The sequence below is a fragment of the Dicentrarchus labrax genome, unplaced genomic scaffold, assembly GCF_905237075.1.
Source record: "Dicentrarchus labrax unplaced genomic scaffold, dlabrax2021, whole genome shotgun sequence".
Classification (NCBI taxonomy): Eukaryota; Metazoa; Chordata; class Actinopteri; family Moronidae; genus Dicentrarchus; species Dicentrarchus labrax.
The window spans coordinates 27,512,024-27,533,029 of record NW_026136719.1 but is presented as its reverse complement, the minus strand read 5'-3'; the positions used below and the strand labels follow the sequence as shown (position 1 = coordinate 27,533,029).

The 21,006-nt window shown below is 40.5% G+C and overlaps 1 protein-coding gene across 1 annotated transcript in view; it reads left to right on the top strand.

Moving 5' to 3' along the window:
- The window catches only part of LOC127351478 (tyrosine-protein kinase CSK), a 42,146-nt gene that overhangs the window by 8,308 nt on the left and 12,832 nt on the right, over positions 1–21,006 (top strand). Inside the window, exons 2-4 of the mRNA XM_051379030.1 lie at positions 14,852–14,935; positions 18,786–18,899; positions 19,697–19,809. Of these exons, the coding sequence (XP_051234990.1) occupies positions 14,921–14,935; positions 18,786–18,899; positions 19,697–19,809 (242 nt within the window). The 5' untranslated portion in view covers positions 14,852–14,920. The remainder of the gene's footprint in view (positions 1–14,851; positions 14,936–18,785; positions 18,900–19,696; positions 19,810–21,006) is intronic.

Sequence of the window (21,006 nt, the reverse complement as noted above, 5' to 3'; positions counted from 1 at the left end):
CAAAGTAAGTACCCGGTTCGCTGCTTCCTGTCTGGTGCTGCAGGAAAGCCCATGTCTGCTTTCACTGGCTAAAGCTCATTGTGTCAGACATGATCAGATATTTAAATTCTTTCAGTCGATTCCTCTGAATGCGTCTTTGAACATTATACACATAGCGTGCATTGATTTGCCTCTGATCGCTCAAACGGCGAGTAGAGTGCTAAAATCATGTAGGGTGAACTCTGCATTATGCACACACGTTCAGTCACCCACACCCATTCAGACCGATATTTTATTACTTGGTCGCTCTCTGTCTCTCTCACACACGCACACACCATCCGCTGTTCTTGCTGATGTCCAAGCCTGTGAATAGACCATGGTGGGGTCAGCATCGGAGAAAAATAAAGCCACTCAGCCGTCTCAAGTTTCTGCAAAGCTCCATCTTGAGTCTCCTGGGAATGCAAGAATGTACCAACCATGTAGGACACACCATCCCCTCCCTGCATATTCTTTGACTTGTTTCAGTGTTAACTTCATTGTGTCCAGTAAAGGGTTACGTTTGGATAAATGTTAGGTCGTCGATTATTTTCATGGTTGATGCCAAATATGCTTCCTGCATTTAGCTCAGTCAGGCAACCAGAAGATTGCCATTGTTATTGGGATAGGAGGCGCTTCATGGTGTCACTGTGATGTTATTGCAGTAATAAAGTACTATTCTCTTTGTATTCTCATGTAAAGCAATGTTCTGGACCAGTCCTGCCACATATCTTTTCACATTGAATGGTGTGTTGTGGGTGAATACAGCACATGGCTGAATTCTTGTTCTGGTAGATTTGCCCGAGTTTAACTGTAAAATGCAATGCATGGGCCGGATGTTTGCTCAGGTGTCCATAGTGCGTCCGGTGCTGTCCCTTCCTGCTGTCTCTCTACCATGTGTCAGTATATTATTTAAAAAAATATCTATCATTTAATGCTGAAACAATTAATTGATATGAGGGTTGATTAAAAATTGACAATAACTTTGTTAATTGTTTGTCATTAATCTTGCCAAAATAATTCCAGCTTCTCAAATGTGTTAGCAACAAGCCACCAAAAGACATCACCCTGGGCACTTGGAAATAGCAACAGGTATTCTTTTGTTATTCTAGGACATTTTATATGGTGAAACTTTAACAAATTAATCAAGTAATAGTTAAGTGATTAATAGATAATACAAATAACTATAACTGCAATCTTATGATTAATTGGTTAAATTATTTCTATATTAATTGTTGGGTCTACTAAATGTTAGAAATGTCTTCAAACTTATTGTTTTGTCTGACAAACAGTCCAAGACCTAAAAGTGTTCAGTTTACTATCACAGAAGTCTATGGATAACAGAAAATATAAAAGAAAATATTCACATCTGAGGAGCTGGAACCAGAGAAGTCTGGCACATTTTCTTTTTTATAATGACTCTCAATAATTAATCAGTTTATCAGAATAGTAGCTGGTTTCATTTTCTTTTAATCAATTAATTGACTTATCTTCTAACTCTAAAAATAACCCGTAGTTAGTACCAGAATGAATGTGACATGGTTCCAGAGAAACACTACAACACCAGTGGTTCAATTGGTTGAACATTTTATTTGATTTGAACCGGATAAAAAGAACTAGAGTTGTGAGGACCGCCTTAGTGCTGCTCCGGGACCCCGGGATGGTGTTTGATTTTGTTTACCTTGAGCAGACAATCATAGGTAGTGAGTGAGTTACTGAGAAGGTACATGTAGATGGTTGTTTGTTTACGAGGAAATTACGAGGGAAAAAGTTATCATGATCCTGTGGTACACGGTAATGTCATACTGCTCTGTTTGCACAGACTTCTGTTTAAGGCGGTATGCCTGTCCCAGGGCTGTGAGAGTGAACAGGGTTATCACTGCACACAGTGTGCGTAAGGCTTTTGTGAATTTAGTGAAGAAATCCCTGAGCCCAGCTCTCTGCAGGCCAGGTCTGCAGTTGCTGCCTCTGCAAACATTGGCTCTGCATTAGGAGAAATTCTCTCTTATGTGTTTCACTGTCTACCTGGGCTTTCTCACCCACACCATGAGCATCACCTTATAACCCAATGTTCTACAGGTAAAAACAGACTCTGAATGTGGTGCCTAAATGCACATTTCAGCCTACACAACACACTCTGTAGCGCACACACACACACTCACACACACACACACATTCAAATACTTTAACACAGCTGCACGTTCTTGTAGTCTACATGTTTACTGCGTTTCAGTTTTTTTGTGATTCAGCTGATGTGTTTTGTTTTCCTGCCTGTCTCTAGAGACTGGTTGGCAGGCTGTTTTGGCTGGCTTTGTGTGTGGGGAAGCAGAGTTGTTTTCTGCTTTGATCAAAAGGTTTGTGGAGTGTAGGAGAGCTATCTTCTAGGTGAGGTGCTCCTTACAGCAGATGCAAAGCCAATAAGACGAGTAAGAGTTGTTGTGCATATGATTGTGCTTGCATTTGAATCATTGTATATGTGGTATGGTTTAATGAGAGCTTAAACTAGGGCATGTGGTATATGGGAAGAAGTGACAATGACACATTCAGACAGACACACACCCAGCCTTCAGACTTTGACGTATACACAATGCATACCATTCTACTAAAGCAGCATTGCATTGATTTACATCTGTCAGCCAGTTCTCCTTTCAGCTAATTAGGCTACATTTCTTAACCTAGCCTATGAAAAGAAAGTAATGACCTAGTTAACATTGTCTCTTGGGTTGTACTATTATGGCTGAAACAGTAATGATTATTAACTGGTTATTTTGCTAGATATTGCGAGAGCAGTTGTCTATTTCTTTCAAATCTCAATATTTGGGGAACCAAACACTTGCTACACATTTTTGGCAACAGGCATTTTTAGTGTTGATTGAATGCCCATTACTCATAACTGATTATTACTCACTGACAGTGAAATGGTGATATGCCATTACAGCTATATATTCTAAATAAACCACATTTGTTGTTGTCCAAAATGTAAAACCTATTAGCAGCTCTGTGCCAGAGGAGTTCTCTTAGGAAAATCCAGCTTCAGAGATTATTACAGATTCACTTCCTGTCAGCGTGTGAATATGCAAGCCAGAATATGCATGTGCTGAATGTCTGCAACTATATAGTTTGTGCGTGCACAAGTGGACAACCACACACACACACACACACACACACACACACACACACTCTTTCACTTCCTGTGTGTGAGACACGCATGTGGTTCGGTCAAAGCAGAGAAATGTGCTTGCACCCCACAGTGGAGAGCGCCCCACACTGTGCGCTAATGCAAGTCTGTGGTTGTGAATTAATAATTCAGAGTGCTGGCATAGCTGGGTGGAGCCTCTATTATTCATGGTTGGCATTGGAAGCGACAGATGACTGCTGTTAATATTAAGGACCAGCAGACCCACTCCTCCGCCAAGAAACCAGGCAGTCTTCAACACTTTCCTGTCTGTCTCTGTCCCCCATCCTCTGTTGTCTATACTCCTGCACTCCATTGCTCTAACTCCTCTTTTGCTAGGCCCTTGCTCTCCTGATCTTTGTCCTTTCCATCTGAGAGCACCTCTCTCTCTGTAACATTTGTATCCCCATTTCTACATCTCCCCATGTTTCTGTCTCAGTGTTGTGCTGTCTCTGTCTCTCTTTCTCCCAGTCACAGTCTTGCTGTGAACTCTTAATTTAGATATGCTTCCTTGAAATGTTTCTGAAATTTCAAGACACTGAAACGAAATGCAGTTAGAATATGTTATGTAACCAAAAAGGAAGATACTCAGCCTGAAATGTAACTCAAACATTTAATTATTTGAAGAGAATAATGAACATTGGGGCAGCTTCACTCAACTTATTCTTTTACACTTTTATTTTATCATGTTTTATGCCAACACTGATTGGTCAGTTCATTTCGAGTGTTACAAATTCATTATGCCTTGAAAGTCAATTCAGAGAGGATTGCTGAGCAAAAATGGTTGCTCAGTTTAGGGCACAAGATTTGGACTAGATTTGGAATGGTTGAACAGTTCCCAGAAAATATCGTATAGTATTTTTGCTCAAAATGTCCCTCCCTGGTCTTCCCTTGGGTTTCGCCTGGACGTCGTGACGTGTGACAACCCGATGAGTTTATCTCATTTTGTGTTCTCTCTTGGGTAACCAGGTCTGTTTGTGTCTACCTTCTTCACATCTGTTAATCTGCACATATTCAGTTTTTTTCTCAATTTAGGATTACTCCCTGCCCAGGTAATCTGTATAATCTCTATTTTGAGCCAAATAGTATTCCAGTGTCCCTTTGTCATTTGGATTTTGCCTTTAGGCTCCATTTTCTCCCCACACATCTCTCCCTTCTTTTTAGTCAGATTTTTTCTCCATGGTGTCAGTGCTGCTGCCACTGAATGCTTCTTTTATTTAAGAGATTTGGAGCTCCAGTCACCACTAATGCCGCTGCCATATTGTACCAGCACCCTGCTGTGGCTGCTGCTAATGACATTCTTTGTGTCTCCATCCCCGTGCTTTGCCTCCTCATCTCCTCCTCCTCTGGTCTGAATGGAAGACTTGTCATGTGTTGCCATCAAAGGGAGGACGAGAGGCAGTGAAAGCAGCAGCAAGCAGCTTTCCCCCCCCCTTTCCTCCTCACTCATTCTCCCTCACCCCCTGGGATGTTTGTAGCCACTTCTGTATGTGTCTGTTTGTCTGTGTGTTTGAGAGACAGCATACATTAGGCCATGGCTGAAGAATGTGTATGCATATGTATGTAAGTGGCAGCATATTTTAGGCCAAAGGATGAGGGCATTTGGTGTGTACTTGTGGTTGTGTGTATGTTGTCAGTGAGAGTTCAGAAACATTGACAGGATAAGCAAAGGCTGGGGTGTGTGTGCTTGTGCAGCTGCCAAGCAGATGTCTTGTCAGAAGAGCACTGAGCCTCCCAGAATCCCACAACCCCCTGGCTCTCAGCCTGCATCCCCTTCACCTCCCAACCCTCCCATCACCACTTAGGGAGCTTCCTGCTCTTACCTGTCTCAACATATCATTTCGCTGTCAAGCCAGAGTAGTCCTCAGTCATTCTGTCCTTCTGTTCCACTCTGCATTTTAACACCGACGCATGCATACCTCAGCCGGACAGTAACACTCATACACTGCACTTTATAGCCTCAACTCTCCTCACTACATGCTCAACCTAAAACTACTGTATGTAATGAGCTGTTAGTGTTAGTGAGGCAGCTAATGGTTAGTTTCATTTTTGATTAAGCTGCCGATTATTTGATCTGCTGATTATTTTAATTATTGATTATTCAACTACTTTTTATACATAAAATGTGAAAGTGGGGAAAGATGAAAAATCCCCATCGCAATTTCTAAAACCTAAGTTGACAACTTCATATTGCTTGTTGCAGTAAAATCCCAGTGAATATGACTCAAATGATTATCTAAATAGTTGCAGATTAATTTGCCAGTATTGACTGCCTGCTACTGTTAAAAATAATACATATTTAAGGCTAACACTGGTATTATTCGATCTTTTTGTTATTATCAATAGGGATGTTTTGCCCCCAATCTTATCCGAGTCATTTAATATTTAGGATGTATTTTTATAGATCATACAGGTGAATAGCTCTGCATTGTATTAAGAAAAAAAAGCTTTTAAGAAAAGTAGGCTTTGAAATAGCCCAACAACCGGTCTATATGATCTTTTTTTGGTCTTGTTGCTGTCTTATGAAATTTCTCTCTCTTTAAAAGTGTCCTGCAGTGTTCGGTGCCCCAGTGTAGCCTTGCCTAAGTTACCTGAATAAACTGTATTCTGTTGAATGTCTGTAATGTTGCACTGCCTTGGGATTTTTACCATTCTTTGTTTAATCTAACAAGTCCCCCAACTTAATGAAAATGCAATGCTAAACTGCTAGACTGCTAAAAAATGCTAGACTACCTCTAATCTAATAGATTCCATAGCACTAACATTGTAGAGGATTTTAATTAAGCCTGAATTTTGTTAGAGAATTGAATGATGGGTTTTTGCCCAGCGTACAGTCGTGGATAGAGCACCCCACATAGTTCACATATAAATAGGGAAATCCTGAAAGAAAAGTAGAGCAGGCAGGCCACACTCACAGCAGGCAGGCTCTTTAATGCACCGTCTCCATAATGTATGCAATGATGAAAAACGACTGCAGCCTGCCTCTGCCTGCATGGATATTGAGAGGATATAAATAGCCAGGCCTTGATGAGTGTGCGCTGAGACTGGAACCACAGCACACACAGCTCAAACAATAAGCTGTCACCACTACCCTTCCTCCCCCCTGCTTTCTCCAGTCCAGCAGCCTCCCAGAGCTCAAGAAGGGGGGGGGGGCTCTCCCTCTTCCTTTCTTTCTTCCACTTCCTGCCTCCCAGCTTTTGTAATCCGTCATCAGTGGCGAGCCCGAGCTTGTCACTTGTTACGTCAAAGGGGCAGGCAGGAAGACTGCCTGTCTACCTGCCTGTCTGTCTGTCTTTGGTGGGAGAGGTTCCTCTGTCACGCTGCTCTATTTTTCATTCAGTTAGATAAAAATAGGGGACGACGGCTGTGGATTAGATACGCACATGACTCCTGTGGATGTGGTATTTTTTTTTTCTCTCCTCTTGCTCAGTTTAGCACTCTAGCAGGCAACCCTGGTGTACTTTGTTGGTATTTCTGGTCACGTTCAGGGGTTGGTGACAAATGGTCTATGTGACACACATTCAAACACATTCAATCCATTGCATCTTATTTACTGTCTGTTAGAGGGAGCAGGACAAATACACATTTAGTTCTCAGTCCTGTAAAGTGAACTAGTCAGAAATTGTGCACTGAAGGTTGACGGTTAAAATCTCTGAGCCATCTGGTAAATCTGTGTCTGGGAAATATCATTAATCTTGCATCCTCTCTTCCCTCAACGATTAACAGTGAGATACCCTTGAGCAAGGCACTTATATCTAATCCCTGTAGTGCAGCTGCTGGTTGATGCTAGAAGTCTGTGGTTGTGCTGGGCAGCATTTTAAAGTAAAATAAATGTTTAAAAGGCCGCAAACCAACCTCAACCCAGAGGACTGTATCCGTCTTTCTTTCTGTTGCTGCTGAGCCAAAGAACAGGGTAAAGAGTTTCTGAAGCGCAGTGAAAACAGCACCACAGCTAAAAAAAGGTGAAGATGGATAGAAATGTTTCATGTGGCAGATGGCAGAGGCAGGCACACAGTTGTAATGATTGAGTAAGCCACAGTCTCTCTTAACTTCCTTTTGCTCCATGATCTTCTCCTTCATTATTTACCATCCCTTGCAGCTCTCTCCTGTCTCACTGTTCTACTTGAGGCGTTAGTGTCCCTTCCATGCACCTGTTTATACCACAATACTTACCCAACTTTATCCTCCCTGCTATAATCTCAGCCTTCTCTTTCAGGAACAAGAATTGATCCAAAGCTTTTAAATGTTTTATATTTAGTAATACATTTCTAATCTTCGTTGGTTTGAAGGGTTTGATTAGTGGTGTGATTTGTGGTAAATTGTTCCTGCTGGCTAAATCACTGACACAGCGTGTGTCCAAGGATTGTTGTCAACATTGTCTTTAATTACCACTCCAGCAAGTGTTTTCTGACGGACATGTTTTTAAGTTGCAGAACTGCTCTTATCTGCTCAACAAAAAAACTGTTGATGACAGATCAAGGTACTTCATCATTGATGACTGACTGCTTGAGGGGCATCCTGATAACTCACCTGGTCTAGCTGGTGGCCCATGTACCAGGGCTGAGTCCTTGCTGCAGCGGCCATGGGTTTGACGCTGGTCTGCGGCCCTTTGCTGCGTGTCATCCCCTCTCTTTCTCCCCCCTTTCCTGTCACTCTTCAGCTGTCACTATCAATTGAAGGCAATAAACTAACCGTACCGAGTACCAATTCACAAGTTGATCAGTGCCAAATTTCATTACCTGAGAGCGCATATGGGTGAGAGAGCAAGGTAGAGTATAAAGAGAAAGAGAGATATGGCATCTCATAAGGTTGACAAATTTCTCTATCATATTTCTCTAAATATCTCACTTGTTTCAACAGTGCTTCAGCTCATAAACTTTGTCTCCTTACCCATCGCTATTTTCTCCTGAGATGAGAAAGAAGTGAGATGGCTCACCCCATAGCTACTTCTATCATCATCTCTGGAAAAAACGATGTGCTTAATTGTTTTTCATAATCAAACTGAGTTGCTAGATTCACTAGCCTGACGTGGCATTTCACTTGTGTGGGCAGTCCTTATTGTTGAGCCAAGAGGTATGTATCAGCCTATCGCCCAACCCTAGAATTAAGTGTCTGATATAATTTAGTTAAACCTGCTGGAGGATATGCTGTTAGACACTACATAATACATACCCTTCTCTGAAATGGCTCAAATATCGTATCAGTGAGTTCTCAAATCCGGATTATTACTCAGTGTAAAATGAATAGAGACTGCCACCACTTGTACCCTGAGATTGAAGGTACAGTAGAGTTGTTGAAAACGTAAGCAGATGTATGTAGGCAAGACTAGAATACCTGGCTTTCAGTCCACTCTTCACTCTTTACGAACAGCAAGGTCAGGTAATACATATTGCAATGTATTGTGATACATTCTCTTTTAATGGTGAGACACAGATGCAATACTTTCTTTGCTTAAGACATTTTAGACCCCCCCTTCAAGCGCTTTGAGCTCAGTGTCGTGCTTGAGTCTGAATGTCTCTCAGCTACTCATACCACTCATGCCTGTTGTACTTGTTCAGCAAGTAATGACAGTGAGACCACGTAAAGGGTTGTGTGACAGAGAGCTGAACAACAAAAAAAGCCAGAGGCCTATATATTGTTCTCAAGACTTAATGGGCAAACCCAAGGATGAAAATAACAGCTGTAGTTGAGCTGAGACACCTTATTTTTCACTGGTTCAAAATGTAGTTTGTTTTAAAGTATAAAATAAAAGTTTAACTGAGTGAATTTAATGTGACATGATCTGCTAGAGAAAAGACTTTTGGAGACAAGTTTCATTTTGTTCTGTCATCTTGGAATACTAACATTAACTTTGTCATTTTAACCAGTGAAAGCAACGATCTGCCCTGGCTGCAAAGGAGAAGCTGCTAAGTGTTTTGCACACTAATGCGAGAGCGGAGAGATAATGGATTCTTTAGCATCGTATTTAGTGACTCTGTATAGACATGCTGCTGTAACAGAGAGTAGTGCTGCTACCCATTGCAGGCTGAGGTGAACAAAACAAAGTAGAGTACAAATAAGAAAGGGTACGCTTTATTTTAGCCGTTATGAATCCTTTAAAATATGGCCGGGTTGGCCCCTATTGGTATTCGGGCATCAGAAAGGACATTTCTTTTATATGCCACTTAATTTTGATGTTGTTTCGGAAGAGCACTGTTGTATGTTGGTTTTTTCCTCATCTCTGTGTCAGTGTCATGTGATCATTGAAGCATGTGGAGGTCCAGTGGCGACTGCCTGCTGTGGTGCGAGACTGCTCATCAAGATGAAAAGGACATGAGGACACTGGGGCTTGTTACATGTCTGGGGATACGACTTCCATCTCTGGGCACATTATCTCCCTGCACTGGTACTAATTGAAGCCAACTTCCTGGTTCCTCTCACAAACACATCCACATAGTTACAGATGCAAGGAGAGTGCTTGACACAAAGAGATGTCTGTGTGTGGCCGCTCTCCCACTTGTTTAGATACAGCTGCAGCCCTGCTATATTGTATAGCATATGTAATGTTATTTTTTTTTTTTTTTTTTGTTCAATACAGTCAGTCAGGATCCAAAATCAAAACGTTGTTGTTTATTTAAAACAGTTTTTCTGATACTCTGCCACATATGGGATGACTGCTCAGATCTGCTTCTTCTGCTCAACTGTCAGCCTGTTGGCCTTGCAGTATGCTGTGATTTAATGAAGACATGCCGCAAGCTTTTAAAGTTTACTGATTGTTAGACTTGCATGTATTGTCAGTTTGCACTTAAGATTACCTTTAGAGTTTCCTTCTGATCTGGCTATATTTTTCATACACCGCTCAATACTGGAATCTGTCTACTGGAAGTCAGAGCTCACGGTTTTAACAGCAGAGTGTTCAAGTAGATTAAGGATTTATCCTGTAAGTAAAAAGACAAAATAATATATAATATACAGGATATACTTTTTAATGCTCACTAATTGCTTGCCTGTCAGGCTCCGCTGACTGTCTGTAATGTAAATGTGAAGCAGTGACAGAAATCAAATGCAAATTGTGTTGATTATCATACATGGGGACAGACTCTAAACTGTATTATCTCACTCTTGTACACGTCTGTGTTTGCATATTACCCAACAAAGGATATCATATTTGTTCCCTGTGTGCCTTGGACACTGGGAACTCATGTGTTCAGCATTTGCTGTTGCAAACAGGCCTGCTGTCAAGTACTTTACATATAGGGAAGTGCAATGCATCCACGAGCCATTTGTTGTTGACAGTTCCATGCTGTACACTCTGTAAGAGCCTCCAGCACTGTAAGCTTTTTTGTGAGCTTATACTGTATATTTGCATACCCTGTAGGTCACATTTCCATATTTTCTCCCGTTTCTTTTGCTGCCAGTACGGTCTACCATTCAAACTGCTGAGCCTGAGTCAAGGCTCGATGGCTATAGCTGCACTGTACTTGTGATACTGCCTTGAAGATGCTTTTTTAAGAGATATGACATTGTTGTTGGGATTATGTCATTGTTAAAAATGAATAAAATCTGTATATGTATAATATTGTAAATAAAGTAATATTTTAATTGTGGTTGTTTGTAAAGGGAAGTGTAGCTGTGTGTCCTGGCGTGTTTGCGTCCGCCCAGCTGTAGCGGAGCAGGCAGATCATACAGGATGGGAATTGGTCACATAGAGGTCTCTGTGTCTGCACCTGAATTTGGTTGAACATACAATGGTTCTCATTTTTGAATTAGCCAGCTGTAGAAACCAAAACAATACAACCAGACACCTGATTCTGACCTGTCAGGTTGAATGCTGCCTTATCCATGTTCACATGTGCACAAGGTTTTATTTACTTCTAGGTAAACCAATCCTTTGTAAAACTACATAGATAAACATTAAATAGCAAATAATTCAAAATCACACAGTGCATTAAGCATAAAGTACATGTACCAATCATATTTAGTTCATGGTTGAATACATAGTTAACAGCTTTGGCCTGAATTTCAATTCACGTGCAACTTTGCCTCCCCCCTATTTGTTGCCCATCCTCTGTGTTCTCCTCTGTATATGTGCATGTGAGCTGTAGAAGGCTACAACTCAAATTTTGGTAAAACATAAATATTGATTTAATTGAGTAGCATTTTACAAATGTAGAAATGCTAATAATTTAGTGTGGCATAAGTTAAAAACTGGATTCTCAAAGAACCAACACACAGCTGCATCATAACAAATGTCAAAAAAACATTTAGTGTTGTGTATAGTTCTCTCTATGCAGCATACAGAGCTCTTGTGTGGCACTACTTGACTAACCAGACTTGGAATTTGATGGGAATGTTGTTTACTGGTTAAAGTATATAATGCTGTACTTTGTTGAGTGTGATGGGAGCTGTTGTTCAGTGCTGGCTCAGTAAATTGAATTTCCCTCAGGACAATTAATGACATCCTGATTTAAACAGCCATATATCTGGGCCAAGCTAACTTGTCACCCTGAGTAAAAGTAGAGACTTTTATAACCTCTGGTAGACGCTGTGCTAGCAGGACTATAATCTGTCGGTGGCCTTGGGCCTGCTTGGACCAGTCTTCTATTTACATAACCCAAGACATTGCCACAGTTCAGCAATTTCAGTTAAACACCAGCCCTCTCTGGGGCTTTCTGCTTCAGTGTTGTGATTCTTGGGTTGAGTGTCAGCTAATGAGAACTGGATTGGAATGTAAGTTCAAAATCTACTGAAGTAAAAAAAAAAATACAAAGATAGAAGGCTCTTTACCCCATCAACACACACATTGGCTCCTTTGACAAGGAACATGGAGACTGATTTGTGCTATTGTAAGATGACGATTTAAGCTTTTCCATCTAGATGAGCTTAATTTTGAATTAAGAAGGGGAATGTGCTATTACTCGATCATCACTGAAACGGTATGACAAGCAGTGAACATGACCCAAATGAATCAGACAAACTACAGCATTCCTTTTAAAGGAAACACATTTGTTACTATTTGATCATCTATAATTTAAACTGTGTTTTAGTTTTTTCTCTTTCTACAAACTGAAGCAGCAGCAGCAGCAACATTCTGCATCACTGCCGCCCTCCACTGATGGTTTTCCCCCTGACATGTCAGTGTAGGAGTTATGTTTTCTTCACAGCTATCTTAGTGGAGCTGGATGAGACCCTTTTGATTTTCTTGACAAAGAAGATTTGTTTTCCAACACCTTTTTGAGAAGTGTTGTCTTTCAGAAGGCCTGGATAGCTCAGAGCCAGCTTGCCATAGGATGTTTTTTGACTGCTCTATTCAGTTATGCTTTCTGTTGAACAGAGCAGTACAGCTTCAGGATTCTGATGTTGCTGTAGTTCAGAAACTAAAGTTAACGTTGCTTCATTCTCAAAGTATGATGCATATGCAGGGATTTGTCTTAGAGGCACAGTGCAGTGAAATAATAATAATCATTCAGACATAAAGTAGATGATAAACAAGCAACAGGACCCCACATTTCCATCATATTCTTCTAGTTATCAAAGCAGTTCCCAAGCTGTGGGCTGGAGCTGGAGAAATGAAGCAAAAAGATGTGTGTATACCATTTAAGTAGAACACAATACTAGTTCTAATGAAAATGACACATAAGACAGAGACGGTAGTAATATTCCTGTCATCTGGCATAGCAAAGGAGAGATCAGTGCTGTACTCTGAGTGATGTAACAGCACCCTTTGATGTAGCACTTCCCAGTGTGTTGCCATGACGCTGTCACGAGCAGCTCCTGTTGCACAGAAGGAGAACATTTGAAGGAGGGTAGTGGAGATAGAAGTGATTTCCACTCATGCTTGGCACTTCTGGTAGCTGGTGGGAACTAGAATGCTCAATGTATACTTTGATGTATGACCATAACAAATGAAGAGCCATGTACTCAGACTGTTTCTTAAAACGGAGCTTTGGTGTCAAGCACTCAGCTAGTCCTTGATCACGGTCAGAATATAAATTGTAAGGCCGTGTTTAGACCAACAATAGCACTGCATCAAAAAATGCAAGCCTCCTGATTCATGTTATTTCTGTTTCTGGTGCTGTTAGGCAGGGCTACATCAGCCTGAAGCACTTTGCTTCCAGTCTGGTTGATGACACACCAGGTCCACTACCTTGTTCCATGTAGCATCGCTAATTTACTGTATTTTTACTGTTATGCAGTGTCTTGGCATCTGGTAAGACTTCAAACTGGACTTCCTGGCTTGTATTTTGTCTTCTGATCAGTAACTCTAGCAACACGGCCAAACACAAATATCCCCTTATTTTATTTTTTGACGCAGTGCCATTGTTGGTCTTAACACAGCCTCAGCGTTCTGCATAGATGATGTTGCACACTGTTGATGCACTATATAGTAGCATAACACCTGGTGGAGTAGTACTATCTACTATCTTTTTCTTCGAGCATCAGACATGTGTGGTATACCAATACATGCATTTTCAGTATGGCTGTCTGTCTTTACCCGGTACCACATGACTAATTCAAGGAGAGCGATGTGAGCAGTGTGATGCTGAAGCTCTTGAATAGCTAGAAGCCATTCCTCAGCACTGGAGAGAGATAAGAATAGCACTCACTTGTCTCTCCTCTGTTGGCTTGCTAGTGTGGCTGTGGGTTGGTGAGCAGCGCCGCTCTGTTTAAGCAGTGCTGCTCTAGACATAAAGAATGGCGAAGGGAAAGAAGCGAGTGCCCTCTGGGTGTAGCAGAGCAGCCTGGCCTTGGATATATTTGGCTCCGTCAGTTTGCATACAGATCTGCAATGGTCTGCAATTAGGCTGTTTCCTGTTTCAGCACAGGATATGGCAGTGCTGTGAAGCTTGGCCATGGATGCTCTCAGGGAGCATGCTAGCCAGGAGCCAGGCCCTCTGAAAGAGATGCATCATTTTCATGGCTCTTAAATTACACAGAGCACGAAGTTACTTTGCAAGTGAAAAACAACTGGCTTACACTCAGAGGACAAAGTGGACATCAAAGTGAAAGCTGTGGGCTCTTATTAAGACCCACCTCAGACATACAGGGAAAGGGAGACATTAAAGAACACATTTTTGGCTAGAAAAATTGAGCTAGGAATTATACTCAAGATGTTTGTACGGCTTTGATTACTGTGTTTATTGATCTATTCTGACATGTTTCCGTTAAGAGAGGCTGTAGTCAGTCTAAAGGGAGGTCTATGTTCACATTGGCCTCCGAGTACAGCCCCTCCCTACCTCGTACGAAGCACTGGAAAATATGCGTCAGCTACTTCCTCCTTCTCCCTCCCTATTCAACTTCCTGTTCTCCGGGCTGGTCGGAAGTGAGATGCTTTGAATGGGGCCTTCTGCGGGAGGCCGGAGTTACTTTTAAACCTTCAAACTATTGTAATATTTAATCTACCACCACAGTCTTTGACACATGCACACACCCATCCAAAATGAGACACATGGTACATCCTCTCATCACTTACAGTGTATGTCTTCACAGTCTTTCTCCCTCTTCCCCCCTTCTCTCTCTCTGCAGCTCACTCTCTCCCTCTCTCTCCTCTCTGTCATTGTATCAAGGTCACCTTTAAAAGACTAGTAATTTGCTGCAAAGATGCTTGACAGACTCTTACTGCCTGTAAAATAAGCCGATAGTTGGTTGTATTTCTAATGCCTTGCTCTTCTTTTGATATAGCTCTGATGGTACTAGCTGAACAGTGACCGCTTCCTGCTTGAGGACACCTGCTGCCCAATTCCCTTCATCATGTCTGGGATGCACGTAAGTGAAGCACACGTTGTTTTTGTTTTTTTACATTTACCTTAACAGTGTGCACATGTGGGCGAACACTTTTTTAATACTACCCCCTCTACATTTCATACAGCTACGCGATAACCATTATCTGCTACTGTTGGCTTAGGTAGACAGGCATGTCGGCCAGCCGATCATTTTATTTCAGCCTGAATGATATAATAGGCTGGGCTTATTACAAAATGCATCTGAAATACATTACCTACCCTAGCTTGAATCACTAGGTCTATAAAAGTTGAGTCTTTTAATGCCTCAGTTTGACAAACCAACTATCTAAAACCAAAAGTTGTTCAGTTTATGATAGTATAAAGCAGAAAAAAGCAGCAAATTTCCACATTGAAGAAGCTGGAAACAGAGAATTATGGTGAAGAGTTTCTGCTGTGCAATAAATTATCAAAATACTTGATTGATACATTTTTTTTATTAATTAATTTATTAGCAGATTGTTTCAGCAATATGTTTCAGAAACGTTGCACTTGTTAAGCAGAAAAGACAATTCCCCACCGATACTGGGAGGATATGGGAAAAAAAGATAACCTTGATATATATTCTTAGCCACCAGTATTTAAAATATACTGGGATATAACATTTTGGTCATGCTGCCCAACCTTAATACCATCTTGTAATATGTGTGTCAGTTCCACTGAGACTACTTAGGTTAACTCATATGCACACTCACACAGGTGTGTGAGCGTACATGAACACGTAAAGGAATCCATGCAAGACACCAAGGTGGTGAAATAATGTATCAATGCACATAGCTGTTGTGCACACATCTATCAACGTGTCTGGCTCAGTTTTAGTGGTTTTTACATTTCCCTGCTGTCTCAGTGGTTTAACTAATACCTTTCAAGTGCTAGCATCAGAGTAGGATTCATTTCACTACTGCATCCTCTGCTTTCCCATGTCCCTATTGATCCAGGTTGCATTTATCTGTCACTCCACTTTGAATCTGTTGCAGTCATATGGAAGTGTAATCACATAAAATGAGCGAATTAGATATTTTCCAGCACGAGTCAGGTTGTGATATATCTATTGAATTTATTTTTCTTATGCTTTGTTAAGATAAGATATTCCTTTATTCATCCCCCTTAGGAGAAATTCAGATTGACACAGCAGCAATAGGGCAAAGTAGTGCAAAAAAGAGTACAGAAAATATCCCATAATAAAATATAATAGAAAATATAAGACTATAAATGAAAGTATATACACTATGCATTGTTCAAGTAGAAATGGTGTGCAAATATATGAGCAGAAAATTAAACTTGACTAAAACTAAACTGTACATAGTATAAATAGTGCAAAACGTTTGTGCGTTGTAGGTTGGAGTTTAAACCAGTCTTAGTTTGTTTCATACTAGCTTTCTGGGGTTTTTATTATGTGTTTGACAGTGGATCTAAGTTGCAATTAATAATTCATATTGCAATGCCACAATCAATAACCATGTCGGATTACTCAGCATATTTGAGCCTCTAGACCTGGATAGAAAAGTAGGTTTATAAATATAAACGCATTTCGGCAATTCTGGCTTAAGATTTATTGTGTCTAGAAATTAACAGTGTGTTTCTGTTGGCCAGAGGTCAAAAAATTTTCTTGACACAGATGCGGCAGCGGTGTGACCTAATGGTCTTCTTACCAACCTGTGACCAAAAGGTCAAAGATTCAGTAATTGTTGTGCATCTAACAGCATCCAGCCATCAAGTGGAAAAAACTTGAGCAAGTACAGTAAGCCTCAAAACGGACTAGTAGGTCACTGAGGAGGTGAACTAAAGTTGAATGTCACAATAATGACCTACTGTATTATAGTTTACCTCTGGGGGAAGACGCTTGGTACATGAATATGCCATTTAAAATGTTCCTTTTAAGAAGCACACACAGGGAAAGCTTATTTTAGCTCTAAAATGTGTGAATGCATTTTCAAGTTAGATGTTGCTCATGATTTGCTTCCCCTGTTGCGAGGCTACATTTTAAATTACTAAAGATCCTTAAGGACATTTCCCACGAATACATACTCTCCAGCAAATTTCATAAATAAACTCCTTTGGTTCTAGTGACCACATAGAAATTAATAACAGTGGAGAGCAGGAGAGGTTTTTGTGCATCTCAATTTCCCTCAGTTGCAGTCTCTTCCAGTAGTCCAGTCTCATTAAGTAGTATTGACTGAGACTGCATCAGACACATTCAGCTGTATCTTGTGTTGTCAGGAATAAAGCAGCTTGTACAAGGGCCTCACCAGCTCACTCACACCTTCTGCTTTGTACCCATTCTCTCATTTCATCTCATTCAGTTTATTGTGGGTTTGGATCAAACCACTGTACCGATCAAACCACTGTACTGATTGGAATATCCTTATCCTTGCCAGCATTTACATTGTATTTGAGTCTTTTTTGGTAAAATTACAATTTCCACCTATTATTTTGTGTATTTTGCCATGTTTTATATCCAAAAACTGAAGCAACAAGAATACTGTAATTAGCTGCTGAGATGGCTACCGTTAGCCTTAGTTAAAGCTAAAACTGAAATTACTTACAGATTGTTTCCCTACAGTGGCTGTTATCTGTAAATGAAAAATATCATTTTTTCCAACTAAAATATTGGCAATTCACTTTGTTATTCCACATATCTAAATGAGGCAGCAGGTAAATGAAATATTTGACAGAGAAAACTAAACTCCTGCTAAGGTTAACTAACCTCTATCTCATCTCATATCAATATCAGACTTTCCACCTAGCAAAACAGATATATTAAATTTAAGCTATGGACTGTAAATAATCAAAATAAAGCTTATTTCCTTAAACAGACTAGATAAATACTAAGGCAGAGTGCAGTATCTGCCTTTTTTTTAGGTATTATCAGTGCTTGGCAGTGTAATACTAAACTGTATCACATGATATTTTTTAAGATTCTGGTAGTTTTACGGTTTGCCAGGGCATGCAGGACTGGGCCTTTTTATATAGGTTTGTAGTGGCCTATTCTACCGTCTGGAGTACATAGAATATAAAAAGTAATAAGTAATAAGCCAACAGCTTTATCATTGTTTCCTCTTTTTTTTTTTAAACGAAATGCCTTAAAATAGTTAAAACAGTCAACTGACATAATTTTCGTAAGAATTCAAAGAAATATTTCTCAAATGTTCTATTGCACAAATAAGAAACAAATGAGTCACAGCAGTTTTTTCAGCTATGGCAGTATATGAAGGAAATGAAAACACTGTTTCCTCCAGTATATTGCCTGGTATTGTGTAAGTTGGGAGCAAAATAACCAGCCTAAAAGGACATAAAATGACAACATTACAACATCTCTTAAGGTTTCACAGTTTGCAATCAAGCCTAAAAATGTTTAAACCCTTTTGCCTTTGTAAGGCAGTGCAGTCTCCTCAAACTTTTGCCAGGATTCATATAACCACCTTAGGGTATATTAATCTCTGGCTCTGAAATGGGTGGTGTTAGCATGTATATGCACAGAGATAGATTGGATCAATGCCACACCGCTGTTCATGTACTCTATGTAATTTGTGAGATATTCATCACGTGTTTTGAAAAAGCTGGCTAAAGTTTCTAGTAGTAATAATGGCATATTACCACTATAAAGACAGATTCAAACCCAAGATTGTCTTGCTGCGAGGCTGTGGTGTTGATGACTGAACTACAATATAACAACATTGTAAAATTCAACTTGAAGTTGACCTAATTATTACCAACTATGTACCATTTGTGACTCTGTAGCTGTGTGTTGTCGCATGTCTGTCACAAATACCTTGGTTCAACTCCCAAAACTGAGTTACATCCCTGTTGCTTCCTCTCTGTCCTGTGTGGTGTAGGCACCATGGTCGACTGGCACAGAGTGTGTAGCCAAGTACAACTTCCAGACTGCCAACGAACAGGACCTGCCTTTCTGTAAAGGAGATGTACTGACCATCATCGGAGTCACCAGGGTAAGTAGGCAGGCGGCTCGGAATAAATTCCATCTACATGTACTACATCACCCATTAAAAAGCCCCTATCATGGCCAAATGATTATTATATGAGGAGTGAGTTAAGAGTTAATTGTTTTAAATTTACTTCTTAATGAGGTTGCACAGCTACAGTATGTATGTATTTATGATCATATGTTACACTTTTAGTTTCCCTAGTTTCCCTAGTTCCTTAGTTCCCTAGTTACTAGTAACTGTTTAGTTACTGATCATATACTGCATACTGGAATTATGCAGTTGTTGTTGTTATTATTATTATTATTTGTACATCTGTCCATCTATCTGTATACTTACCTTTTTATTAAAGTCCTTCCAAGTATTAACAATCTATATTATATGATTAATATACAATACAATTATTTTATAATTAAATGTCAGCAAACACTAATAACTAAAAGCAGTGTGTATGTCTGATTTTGACTCCAATATTAATATCTGACTGCTGTCATAGGAGTTAGATTGTCATTCATACCTATACAAAACAAAGAGCTTGATACAGTAGATCCCCAGGAACATAACTCCATCAAAATTATTTGTAGACCCAGTCAGCAGGTTTCCTTTTAGCTGGAGGCACTCTCTGGCTCCTGTCTGTGCCACAGATATACAGCAGCCCTCCCTGCCTGTATCCACTCTCTATCTGACCCCACTGCTTCACCTCTGCTAACACCTCAGTGTTCTCGTCACCTACAGAAGAATGACTGCTTAGCACACCTCGGTTATTTGCACCAGTATTAAGGTTGTGTTGTCGTATGTTTCAGGATCCCAACTGGTACAGAGCGAGAAACACAGTGGGCAGAGAAGGCACCATCCCGGCTAACTATGTCCAGAAAAGGGAAGGTGTCAAGTCAGGAGGGAAACTCAGTCTCATGCCGTAAGTACTAGAGGGGTAATGGAGATGAACCTCAACATAACTGTGTGTGTGTGTGTGGGGGGGGGGGCTTTCTTGAATGTGTCATGTATGTACTTAGAAACCTACACAAACTCAAACATGATGCCAAAATAACCATCTTAGCTATGTTTATTTCTTCTCCATCTTTGCCACAAATGCTCTCTTTTCCTTAAGCGTGTGAACAACTTGTTGGACCTCCATTCACTTCAGCTCCCTACAGCGAGGGAAAATGTAGTGCTGATATCAAACGTCAGGCAAAGCATCAAAAGATGGAAATTCAATCTTAGTCTTTTGATTTGTACTGTGTCTTCTCTCGTCTGTGTCTGGCTGCTACAGAGGCCAGGACCAGCTGTGCGCTACATTTGAATCAGGCTCTTTGAAACAGCAGCTATTTCAAAAAGAGGAAAACATAACGAGAGGCATATGCAAATGAAACGAGACAGGAAAGCCGAGAGCATACAGGCTGCCACAGTATCATCACATAGCTATGGGATGGTGTCATCTGATACACAACCCTTTTGTGTGTTTATCCCTCAAGTGATAATGAAGTATTTAAACTTTACAGATTAGTAGAACGGAAATGTAGGATTACAAGAAGAGGATAGTCACTCTCCTGGGAGAAGTGATGAACTATGAGACATGTTCCACTATCAACTTGTGTTCATATAAATCAAGCAGTGATTGTGAAGTCCCACTCTTTAAACATTTTTATGTTCATCAGTGTTTTCAGTGTTGTGCTTTTGTGCTGTTACAGAAAGTGACTAATTAGTGAATGTTTGAGGTCTTGTTGTTTTGGGTTGGTCCTCTTGGCTTGAGAATATTAAGGGCCGTCGTGTGTGGCTAAGTTGATTCATTCTTACATTACAATCCCAGGAGAAAGGCCCATATACCCTAAAGGGAGTGAACTTGCACCAGATACAGAGATCAGTCCGGGGCAATAGTAAGCTTGAGAGTTTTTTGTTCAGCAGTGCTTATAGAGATGGTGGTATGTCACTGTAACATCAGCAGGAAACATTTAAATAGACTTTTGACCCTCTTTGTCTAGCTTCATCAACTGCTGCTGAAAGCTTTAACCTCTCCCTTTGCTACCACTTATACTGCCTGTCCACACCATTTTGAAATGGTCATTGGGTCATCCAGCTCTGGCATTGGGATTCTGTGCATGTGTGTGTGGTCTGA